This window comes from Fundulus heteroclitus, chromosome 8 (genome assembly GCF_011125445.2).
Source record: "Fundulus heteroclitus isolate FHET01 chromosome 8, MU-UCD_Fhet_4.1, whole genome shotgun sequence".
Lineage (NCBI taxonomy): Eukaryota > Metazoa > Chordata > Actinopteri > Cyprinodontiformes > Fundulidae > Fundulus > Fundulus heteroclitus.
In genome coordinates this window covers 3,704,511-3,717,309 of record NC_046368.1, presented here as the reverse complement: position 1 = coordinate 3,717,309, position 12,799 = coordinate 3,704,511, and the positions used below count along the sequence as shown (strand labels likewise).

General features: G+C 45.4%; 1 protein-coding gene across 1 annotated transcript in view; it reads left to right on the top strand.

Moving 5' to 3' along the window:
* Positions 1–5,276: 5,276 nt before the first annotated feature.
* Positions 5,277–12,799, top strand: part of arid1ab (AT rich interactive domain 1Ab (SWI-like)) — a gene marked incomplete in the record, with an annotated part of 86,411 nt that continues 78,888 nt past the window's right edge. The window contains 1 exon segment of the mRNA XM_036139957.1: positions 5,277–6,613. Within this exon segment, the coding sequence (XP_035995850.1) occupies positions 5,709–6,613 (905 nt within the window).

The window sequence follows — 12,799 nt, the reverse complement described above, 5'->3', positions numbered from 1 at the left end:
TTGAAGCTTCCTCTAAAATAAGACTGGGAACAACAAAGCCCAGAAAGAAGATTTTGCTGTGGTTTTTTAAATGCATGAAAGGGAGAGGAAAACAGACTGCACCCCTTGATAATAAAGCGCAAGTTTATGCTAAAATGAAAAAAGAAGCTCCCTACCCCCCTCCTCTCTTACAGCCTTCTATCTGCTAACACACACACTCCTCCCTTAGCCTATATAAGCAGACAGCAGCTGAGCTGGCCCCCTCCACCCTGCATTCTCTCCTTCACTAAACACACAAAAGCTGTGTGTGCAGCTTTTAAATACACCAGAATATTTTACTGGTTTCTTGGTAAAACTTAAAAAAAAAAAGAAAGAAGAAGAAGACAGGATGAGCTGTTTGCCACTGACAGAATGAGCAGAACACGCAGAAAGCTCTGCAATGTGGAGAGAAAAGGCTGTGCTGAGCAGAGAGCTGCTGCCTCCCATCCCCCACATTCACATAGCAAAGTTCTGCTGCTTTTGCAAGCGGTGATGCTGCGTTCACGTGCTCCACCGGAGGCTCCAGAAAGCTCAGTGTTGCAGCATTTAAGTGCTCTCCGAGTGAAAACGTTTAGCACAGAAGCTGTAGTTTTGACTGATCCGAGGTGTTTTTTGTGAAGCGCTTTAACAAAAGTAATATAAAGCCTTACATGTAAATTACTACACTGAAAAAAAATATATATATAAAAAACACTGTCCAGTCAAACAAAAACATCAAATTGCAGCATTCACTGCACGACATTTCTGGTCATTTGAAATGATCAGAAATTGCTGTTCCCTAAATGCAGACTTAATGTAAAGGTAGCAACCACTGTATTGCCCTAAAAGATCCCTAGCATCATTCAGAAACCATAAACTTCTCTTTACATTGTAATCAACATATTCATATCATGTAAGTCATGGTGGTTGGAAACACTTTTTCAGTTGTTTCCTTGGTGTCTTTCTATAGCAAGTAAATTCAAGGCATCAAAGATATATCCATCCATCCATCCATTTTCCAAACCGCTTAATCGGGACACTGCACAGCTTGCTACAGCTCAACGGTCTTCTGAGAAAACCTGCCCCGGCACTCCCGTGGATGTACCTTTGATACCTGCTACGCATTTAAACAAGTTTTACCTCCTAGTTTACATTCTCCTTTAGCAACCTCAGCTTGCTAAAAGGCCGGCACGTACCCAACAAGAAGCAGGCAAATTTGTTACTTTGCTCAAGATGGTTGAGAACAAGCACGAGGTGAGTCCCGGTCAGGAGGTTTGATGCTTCAACAGAAACCCATCCGCAGACCTCCTGAGAGAAATGGAAATGGCAACGTTGTGACTTTACCGCAGAACCTACGCTCGCTTTAAATTTCTCAGCATCAACACAATAGTTTTCGAAGTGTACACGAGAAAAGGGTGCCCTGGAAGAGTGGACAATTTCCTTGCAGAGCACGTACAGTACGGGCCGTAAGAAGAAGGACGGAAGTTATCTTTTCACAAACCTACCAGCTTTAAACATCTTCAGACTCCCAGATTTCATAGCAGCTCTAATATAAACCTTTAAACCACCATGATGGTTATTTAGAAATAAGTGTGTGGTTATTTATCATGAGAACCACAGTGGTCTGTAGTCTGCATCAATAATCCTACCGCATGCTAAAACAAACGTCCTGAGCTCATGAGGGCAGAGAAATAATTTGTCGCAGAATTAATGTGGAATAAAAGTCCTAAAAATATTATAGTGATTCAGTGCAACGCTATTTATTTAATCACTACCCTTCTTTTCCCCTGGCTAGATTGCGCTAACACCTACATTTTAACATTCCGCGTTTCAGATGGGAAGGTCATGATACAGACCGCAGTCTGACTCCTTTATCTAAATAATTGTTTGATGCAAACGTGACAGTGGTTCAATAGGTTTATAAAGTAAGTTGACTGAAATTGTAGAATTTGGCTTGGCCCGTTTCAGATTAGCACCTAGCTCTCTAGCTAGGTGCTAATCACCTAGCTAGAGAGCTAGGTGCTAATCACCTAGCTCTCTAGCTAGGTGATTAGCAGAACAGAACTTTAAATTTCCTGTTCGGGAATTGTTTCCTGAGAACTTTAAGGCATTACTGATCAGTTAACTATAGCAATAACAAGGTGTGAAAAATACTTAACATTGAATTCAGTCAAACAGTAATTTTTTAAAACTTGTGTTGTTTGATATGGCGGGAATAATTATCCTTGGTTCAGAGTAGTTGTTAGCTTGACCCCCTCGTGAGAATTTTCTCTGATTTTCTATATGTATTTCACCCTGTATGCTGTGTCGGTGAACATTGTGCCTACTCGTAAATAATCCTTGCAACCTTGTTTGTTTTAATGACAAATAGGCGCTGTGGTCACTGCATGGCTGTGTGTGATCTCCCAGTGAGAGCCATACCTCTGGAACCTCAAATGCTGATAATTCCCACACCCCAAACAAAGTTGATGATGTGATGGTGCTATGTCTACCTTTTAAATGAAGTGTTTCCGGAGTTTGTTCACACATTGGACTTCTGGTGTATTCTTTGACTAAATGTTATAATGCCTTGTTTCCATTTGCTTCACATCGTTCTTGTTTGCTTTGGTTTTCCATTGTTTCCTTAAAAGTAGGTAAGGACTCTGGATACCGTTAGGGAAATCACATTGTGTGCCCCATTTATCTTAGAGGCTAGAGTCTTCGAGTGTCATTTTTGGAAAACCAGTAGGGTTTGCTCACAGGCCAGGTCAACTATTGTTAGCAGTTATTATGCTTTACACACAGCACTCTGTGTATTTTATACATTGAATGATAGCACGTCCTATTTGGAGATGTTGTACCTGTAAGCAGTGTTTAACGAGCGTTTCTTTTTCCTTTTTAGCTTAATAAACTACGTCGTTTTCATCTTGCTGGCGGAGTGGTTTAGAAAATCCCGACAGCACCTGAAGTAGACATGAGGGCTGCTGCTAGGAGAGTGCGAGGCAGGCAGGCAGGCAGAGAACATGAAGAAAAGTGGGTGGGGAGGGAGAGACTGCTGAAGAGCTTCAGAGTCCTTTTTCTGCATCAAGCATACAGAGACGTTGTGCTTTTTCCAAATCTGTGTGCGCTGAGGGGAGATTTGCGTCTCAACAAACTACATGTTGTGCATTACATTTCAGTGACCCATACACTGTCACTTTTCCAGCAGCGCTGTTTCTCTTTTTCTGTCTTCACTTCCTGCTCTGTGACTGGCTTGGTACATCCCCCATCCGTCTTCCTTTTCTATTTTCTCTCTCTCACACACACACACACACACACACTCTCTCTCACTCACCCTGCCTCTCTGTCCCTCTTTCTCTCTCTCGCACACATACACACACACACACACACACATTTCACAGGCACACACAGGTTGTAATTTCATGTTTTCCTCCACTTTCCTGCGCTGTGCTCCCTTCTCTCATTTGCAGTAGCAGACACATGGAGGCAGTCATTTCCACCCATTAGCCCGCTCTCATAGAAGACGACTCTGTAGCCTGTTTTGCTCCGCTCTTTTCACCACCTAATAAGATAAGATAGTAAGAATCCTGGGTGCACAGTGATTAGATGCATGTAGGACAGAACACAAACAGGTTTGCTTTCACTCAAAAGGAGCATGTACGGTTAACTTTAAGGCAGAATGGTCAGAGAAATGCGAGAGATGTGAATTCTTGATTAGCATAAACAAATATCTTACCAAAAAAACAACAACAACCATGTATTCAATACAACACTGCAATCAGAAGTTATATATTAATTATGGGTAGCAAATTTATTTTAGGGTGATAAAGAATGATTGCACAATCTACAACTTTAATGTGTTTTAAAAACAAGAATTGGATGTTTGACCACTATTCTTAGAGAACTGGTAGAATTTGATATATTAATGTCAAATTCAAAGTTAGCTCTCCTCTTTCTTTCTTGAATCCACTTTGTGCAGTTCACCAGTACAAGGACAGCAAAACAAACCCACAGCATAATGCTACTACGACCATGCTGGCACGGTGATCCTAAGTTTAGCTATAGGTAAACATTACCTTAACCCGTACAAGCATTTTTCTCATCCATGTGGGAGGTGTTTACGAGTCCATGCGATTCTTCAACTTCTTTAACCTACACTTATCTTTCTTATATCACATTTGACTTATCTGGAAATCATTGTTCTGACATTTCCTCCAATGTAAGAAATGATTTAGAACTAATTATTTCCATGCTGGCAAATAGGAGTTACAGTACCAGTTGTAGAAAATCATTAGTACCATCGAAAAGTTAAAACGTTTAAGCCTTCCAAGCCTTAAATTGGAAGGAGAAGCTACACTTATTTTTTTGGAATTTATTTTTACACTTGCTCAGGGAAAGATGGCATGTTGAAAAGGTAACGGTTGCAAGTTTAATAACTAGTGGGATATATGATTGATTGCGCTGATGCTAACAACTATTAGCGACACCAGATAAAAACGTGTTTCTCATCATTCAATGCAATCAAATAATAAATGAAAAATGCTCACACAACTATAGCTTGTACAGTACAACATGTGACAGTGGTATGAAAAGCATCCAAAACGCGAGAGGAGCCATTTAATAATAATTCCTGCAACTTTCACTATATTCTAAATGTGCAGCAGCCATATTGGATATTGAACTTGTGGCTGCCTGGAGCGCTCTCCCTTTCTGAGTTGGAATGCAGACTTCAGAACGCATACCTGTTGTCTTTATCACTGGTAACAGACAATATGACTTCCAAGTACAAACAGAATGGCCCTCAAAACTCCTGAAAGTCTTTTGATTAGCCATCCTAAGATGATCAGGGCCAGCCCTTTGGAAGCTTTCTGGAGGCTCCCGTTTTGACCCATGGATTAGAGAAAATCCACAGCAATTCAAAATTGTGCACATCTTGTAAAATCATAAAATCCTGTGGAAAAGTTTTTTGAGTAGCCAAAAAATGTGTGTAAAATATGTAGATAGATCAATTTTAGTTATTAAATTCAGAGATTCCCTGTAGGTAAAATTACAATTTATCATTCAAATAAAAAATATCTAACTTCAAATCAGCTGGTCTATTACTAACTTTGTTTTTGTTTTTAATGTGATTTCCGAATGATAATTACTTTTTGGATAAGGCAACATTTGTCTTCAGCGTTTCAGTCTCAGCCCCTTACAGGTTCAATCCCTCCCGTTTTCTTCCTCGAACAGTGTAAACACGGAAGCCAGCTCAATCCGCGGCCAGATCTCGCTCGCTACTCCACTCCGGGTTTTGCTTTTCTCGCGACAGGTCAGTAAGATGGCTGTGTCTCGCGGAGCCTCGTGCTGGTCTGGTTGATTTCTAGCTCGCGCTCTCGTTCTGTAACAGACCCCCCCCCTCTCTCTCTCTCCAACACACACATACACACACACGCGCACAGAAAGGCACAGTGACTGGTGTCGGTAAAATTCATTTTCCCTGCCTCTGTATTTCTACATGCTTTCTTTCGCAAACTTTACCCTCTGTGTCTGAAGTTTAAACGCGGTCGCTGTGGATTACCGGACACCGGTGCGACCGGAGGAACAAGGGGGGAATGAACCGGGACGACGGGTATGTTGTTACAAATGTAATTTTATTATTATCCAATGCTTCTTCGGAGTTTAACTGCGAGCGAGTCGCCGTGCTGAAAGAGAGGTAAAGAAAGAGTGGAGGCGAGAGAGAGGGGGATATCATGGCCGCTCAGGTCGCCAGCGTCGCCGCTCTCAACACTAGCCCGCCATCCGAACTCAAAAAGCCGGACCGGGACCCACAGGACGAGTCGGTACCGGGCGAGAAGCAGCATGAAAACAAGGACACGGGACCTGACGCGGGATCTCCGGTTCAGAAGGAGCTGCAGGACGGGAGCGATGCTGGGAACGCTGGGGGAGGAGGGGATCCTGACATGAAGAACGGCAACGGGAATTTACCCCGGGTAAATAACAGCAGCGGCGGCGGCCAGAATGACACAGGCGGGCCCGAAGGAAATAACCTGCCCGGGATGGGCCACCACCACCCGGGACCCTTCCCTCCACCTCCTTACGGCTACAACCAGCACTACAGCCGGGGCCCTTTTCCTCAACATGGCGGACAACAAAGCCCTGGCATGGCAGCTGCGTCGGGGCCGGGCATGATGGACCCTTACCCCGCTAACTCCCACGAACACGGCTACCACAACAACTACAACAGCTACGCCCCGTTCCAGAACAGGACTTCCTACCAGGGCCAGGGATACGGGCCCATGAGCTCCCCGCGGAACAGCCAGCCCCCGGCGGCCGGGGGGCAGCCAGGCAAGCAGCAGCAGCCAGCAGGAGGAACCACCGCTATGGCTGCCTCCTACAACAACCAGAGGTACAACATGGGCAACCAGCAGCCCACGTCCACGCCGACTCTCAACCAGCTCCTCACGTCCCCCAGCTCGGCCAGGAGCTACTCCAACTACCCCCAGGGAGACTACAACAACCAGGAGGGGGCCGCCAAGGGAGCAGGGGAGCTGAGCAGCAGTCAGTACGGTGGGGTCCATCCGGGTTGGCAACAAAGGAGCCACCATCCGCCCCCCATGAGCCCGGGGAACACCGGACAGCCGGCCAGCAGGAACCAGGTAAACTCCACCTGCCGCTCTGCCTCGCTTTGACAGGCCCGGCGGCTGAGGGGAGGCTGTGTTGAGCTGCGTTTTGCTTTGGATCAGCCATTGTCTGTGGAGCAAGAGCTCTATAAAATGGCTGCCTCCTCTGTTGCTCTCCATGCCACCGCTGCGATGGTGTTTTTAGACGGGGAGAGAAGGGGCACGGGCTGCGGGAGGCGACCCGGGGGTGTGCGTGGGTCCCTGCTCGGTGCAGGGCAGGAGTTTGACTAAGTAGATCAGGAGTTAGTGAGGAGAACTCGTGTTGGTGGTGTGTGTGTATGTGTGTGTGTGTGTGTGTGTGTGTGCAGAGGAGAGATCATGCTTCTCCTGCTTTCTGTGTTGACATCAGTGCAAGCTCCTGCTTTTGTTATTGTCGGGATCTCCGGTCAGGCTGGCTGTCTTTGACCCGGAGCTCCCCTCGGGAGGGGGGGTGGAGGGGATGGTGGGGGGTGATGGAGTTGTCTCCGCGGCTGTCAGCGCTATAAACAGGATGCAAATGACAGCGAAGACCGTTTAAAAGCATTTGCATTCTTGCCGGGGAAAGACCTCTGCGCCGGTCAAAGAAGCCGCTTCTTTTGCAACAAATCCCCGCGTGCGTGCGTATCCGCGCGCGTGTGTGTTTGTGTGTAACTGCGATCAAAAGTGCGACCGGGTGACCCGCTAATGACTCATCCCGGACGGGCAGGTCGGCTCGGTGCGGCCCGGTTCGCTTGGCCCCGGCGCGGCTCCGCTCGCTCGGAGTTGGCGAGGCGCAGATTTGCCTTTGCTTTGGGATTTGAATTATGGAGGTAAAAATCCTGCTGTCAGAGCCAGGAGACAGTTGGTCTTGAGTTGACATGCGAGCTGAGATCTGATTGGCTGCCTGCTCCTGCGCTCTTGGCCATTTATAATTGCCTCTAATGGAAGGCTGCAGATAAACAGCCCCCTCTCTCTGCGCGGATAATGTGCTCCTCCACGGCACAAGAGCGCAGTCGCTGGCTCTTATTTGGCTATTTTTTTTATTTTAGTTTAGTGGAATTTAAACAATATTACCCACCCCCCACTCCCTCCCCGTTTTCTTTTATTAATGTCTGTCATAATCTTCGTTTCAAACATCTCCAGCATCACCTGCCGTGTAAACACCAGAAACGATACAAACAAGACTAGGTTGTGTTTATTTCAAGCGTCGTTTATTTAATTTTATTTTTAAATCGAGAACAGTTTGCTCACTTCCTCCCACTGCAGTAATTTGCATGCTGACTGTGGTGTTGTGGAGCTACCCCTTTTTGTTTTTATTTGTGTGATTAGCTTAACCCCGCGCTGCCTGCCTGCCTGGTCACATCTCTGTTTTTTTTTTGTTTTTGTTGCCTAAGCGCAGATCTACTCTTGGGGGTGTTTCTTGTTGTGTTTTGGCTGTTTTTGCTCTTCCTAGTCGGCCGACTGTCGTACAGCAGCCGGGCCAGGGTAGGTGTGGTCACGTAGCCTCCGTTTACAGCGCAGCTCTCCGCCGTTCACGTCGGAGGAAGGCGACCCACAGGCTGGATGTCCTCTCCGCCATGTGCCGCTCGGGCTGGCCGCACTTCTGTTTACAAGCAAACCAAGGTGTCAGCCAAGTGTCACAGCCTTCTTTCTTCTTCTTCTTCTCCTTTTTTCCTCGCTGCAGGTTTACTGTTGCCCAATTTTACTTCCACTGGAGGGTTTCCATGTCGCTCGCGATTACCTGCGCCCCCCTCCCTGGAGATAACGCACACGTGTGGCCATTTATTTTCTCTTTTTTTTACTCCACGTCCTCCTGTGGCATCGGCAGAGCTTTCCGATTAGAAATGATGCCAAAGCGCAGATTGATTGGGAATAAAGTTCCTTTCCATTTCTCAACACCTCTTCACATTTTGTCATGTCACAACCAGAAACATCAGTGGGGTTTTATTGTAATGGAGCAACGCAAAGCAGTGAAGAGGAGGGAAAAGTGATGCCTGCGATTAAAATCCTTTATAATAATAATAATAATAGTAATAATAAAAAGTAAGAAAAGTCAGTCCAGCCCCTCGTGTCAACGCCTGTTAAAATCACCCTTTGTTTGAGGTATGGCTTCCAGTCTGTTGGGTTATGTCTCTAGCAGCTTTATTCATCTACAGACTGACATTATTTAAGCGTTCTGCTTTGCAACACGACTCAAGCCCACTCAGATTTACCTGAGGCCTCAAATGTGAAACTCAGTTCTCGAGTAATGCCATATAACTCGGTGTGATGTAGGCCTGGACTTTGACTGGGCCATTTTAACGCGTTGTGCTATAAACCATTAGGATGTAGCAGCGTTTTACACTGGAACTTGAACCTCCGCTCCAGCCTCAAGTCTTGTGCTGCGTCCAAGAGGTTTTCTTCCGTGACTGCCCAGTGTTTATCCTCCCGTCAAGCCAGCTCCTCCGTCCATTGTGAACAGGGCCGTGCCCGCAGCATGATACTGCCACCACTGTGTGGTGTACTCATCCTGTTTCCTGATCAGGGGTTGAACAGAGTTCTGGGAGATGTTCATGGGGTGGGATATTGCTTTATAACCCATTCTTGCTTTAAAGGAGACATATCATGCTTTTTAATGTCTTCCTTTTCCCATTTAAATCATTCAGTTGTGGTCTTTGTAGAGTGGGACTGATACGCTTTGGTCTGAATTCCTTTTTATTGTTGCCCCTCATCCTCTTTTTTACCCCTTTTCTGTGGTGCGTCTGAGATCAACTCGTTTTGGTGCTGTCTCTTTAAGGCCCTGTCCAGACGAAGCTGGGTTTGGGTGTATACGACAAGCTTCTTTGTCGGTTAGGGGGTCCCGTCATGACGAAGTTGCTGCGAAAGGACTACATCCTGAAACTAGCTCCCTGCGTGGATGGGTTTGAAGCTGGACCCCATGGCGCTGTATACTCAAGTGTAGATCAGAGGAGAAGTTGCACTTCGTTGTCAGTCCAAATAAAAGCTATTTCCTTACTCTGGCAGAGATGGCGGTCGTCTTTCTTCTTCTTGTTCTTCCTACAGCACTTCTCTGCCGTACCGCTCCACCCACTGGCATGGCATAGGTATTACGCCTTTTAAGGCTTGTTCCGGTTCAGGCGGTTTCATCATTACGCTCCAACTTTTCTGTGCGGATATCTTCAGCTTTGTGTGGATGTGGCCTAAATCTAAAGGAGACACTTCAAACCCTGACCCCCCCCCCCCCCCCCCCCCCATGTCCATGGCCTTGATTAGCAGCAAATACTCTGACGTTATTGTTCCACAAAATGTAGTTGAGAATAGAGAACAGAGAACGGCTTGAAAAATGTGACCCAAACAGAATATGAAGCTATCTGCTGGAGAGACTACATTCAACTTTTCTGCACTCCTAGAACCTCAAAGTACACAACACCATGTAGTAGGGCTGGACGATATAGAATAAAAAAGCATATCGATAAAACAGAAATAATAATTGATCGATAACTATCAATAACGTCTAAACATGTATTTTAAGTGCAGCCCTGGCCATTTTACGCTGTTGCTTAGCGACCTGTTTTTTGATACAGAACACACAAACACTGAATTCAAACTCAGCCCTTTATTCAACCAACTTTCTACCAAAACTTTTTTTGAAAAATGAAAAAGAAGGCGTGTTCTCTGAACTCTTTGAAGGGGCGGAGCTTTGGTGACGGAGCGTTCCTGGGGCTGTTTGTGATTGGCTGGGAGGATGTAATGACTGTAATATATATGTAACATGGCTAGAATGCAAAGGGAGAAAAACTGTTATTCTATTGAACCTTTTATTCACCCTTTTTTTCCTATCAATAACATATCGATCAATAAATATTATTGAATTATTGTCCAGCCCTACTATGTATGTAAGAGAAAGTGGATTTTGTATAATATATCCCCTTTAAACGTCTCCACAACATCCTCCCTGACCCGTCTGCTGCGTCCCTTGGCCTGTAGATGCTGTTGGTTCTCTAATGTTCTCAAACGACCCTCTGAGGTCTTCACAGAACAGCTGGATTCACACTTAGATTTCAGTTGTAGTGGTTTTCAGGACTAAAACAAATGAATGTCACGTTTGTTAGACATTTCTTTGTAAAATAAGTAAAAACGCCCTATCCTCTTTCTTCCACTCCAAAATTGAGCACTATTTTGGGCTGTTCGATCTCATAAAACTCCAACAACACAGTTGATGGTGTTGGGTTGTAAAATGACTGAATGTGGAGAAGTTTAGGTTATTGAAAACGTTGCCAGTAGTTTTCAGATGATTTGGGACCTGCTGTCTGCGTGGTGAATAAATCCAGCGCAACCCGTCAGAGAACAAGAACCTAGATATCTTCATCCCTAACAGTCCCGTCGTCGTTAAGCTTGGCTTTTCCTCTAGACCAGTGATGCTGCTGCTTGTTGCTTTCAGCTGGAAGATTTTCACACATTACGGTCGGTTCCTCAGTCACAACAAGGTCAATCGTGGCCATTCACAGAGCTGTGATGCACGCTTGCAATAACAGCTGAATGGCAGTGAAAGGGTTCGGCCCACAATATTTTGCACCAGATACGCAAATACATTGACCGGGTTCCCGCCATGGACGGCCACATGGAGGACAAATGCTACGCTCACTGTACTGTTTTGTTAATTTTCTGCTGTAATCCTTAACAACATTATAGAAGTTGTCCTTTTCAACATTTTGCCGTTTGTGCATTGTTCCTCCATTCAAATCCGTCTGACTTTTCAGTGTTAGTTGAAACAGGTGGCTGTTTGAGGGCAAAAACCAGAACGCGTCAGTATAGTATATAGACATTTGCATTTATAGGTTGATTGTTTGCTTTAGGTGATGCATTGTGTTTGTGTCTCCACTCTGAACTTTTCGTTTTCGATCCACCGTTGGTAGGGGCCTTATTCAGGAGCGGAGACTCTTCTCATTACTGAGGGCCACACTTGGGTTTCTTCATTTTTACCAAGGGAAAAACCGGCTTGCATCCTCCACTAATCAGCTGTGTTGGAGCTGAACTCGTGCTAATTAGTGGCCGGGGTCAGAAACTCAGGAAGAGCCAAAATATGAAGTCTTATGCGGTCTCCCAAGTGTTGTGGTGGCTTTGGATTTGTGACATTTTAAAGGCACCTTATAAACTCCTAATGACGTCTTATAGTTTGTCAGAACATACACCAATTCAAAAACAAGCAAATCAAACCGCATTTTTTCATAAAGTAAACTTTAACAGCAACACATCCACGCATTTAACGCCCGTTTATCTGGACTGGGTTAACGGGGAATAGCCCGTTTATCTGGACTGGGCCAGGCCAAAAAGGCCCGCTTAGAGCGAGGCTTCGCTGTGTTAGTGGACTGGTGACGTGTTCAGGGTGTGCTCAGCCTCTGGCCCAATGACTGCTGGAGATAACCCATGAAGGATGAGTGGGCGTGGGGGATGGATGTCACGTCAGCTAAGAAATACTGCGTTTAATTCAGCAAACGTGGGATTACTGTTCAATACTCTGCGTGGAAAGATGACGAGACTCTGCTTTGCACTAGACGCACTGCCACGTAGGTCAGCCGCTAAGAATCGGTACTGTTGTTGTGGGTCTTTCTCTGAATTTTAATGACGTGTGAAAACCGAATGAAAGGGGAACCTGGTTTGAGGTATGGACAGGAATCCTTGGAGGCGTTCAAGGTGACGTAATTGTGTGACCATGAGTTTCTCTGGCTTTCTGGCACATGGAGTAATGCAGCACTGGCCACGCCTCCACCCGCCGATTTATTTCTATTCGCCGCCAGTCAGCTTACAAGAAACACATCAGATGGTTTGGATTATGGACGTACGATGCATTGACATATCGGTATCGGCCAATATTGGTCAATTTTTTTTAACATATCGGTATCGGCCTGAAGTTTATTTTCATCTAGTGGTCTGTGTTTGAAGAGGGGGTAAATAAGGGGTTGGCCATGCGGTCTTCGTTGGCTAATGTAACAGTGATACATCACAGTCAGGATTGTGGGCTTTTTAAATGAAGCAGACATTTTAAGAGGGCAGTGTGTAACTCTACATTATAACCCACATTCAAAAATTCAAATAGCACAGTTTTCAATTGGTACACAATTAGACCATCACAGAGACGTAACACACACCTGTAAATATCGGTTATCGGTCAACACAGCAATATTAACATGGGATATGGACATGGGTCAAAACTTTCATATCGG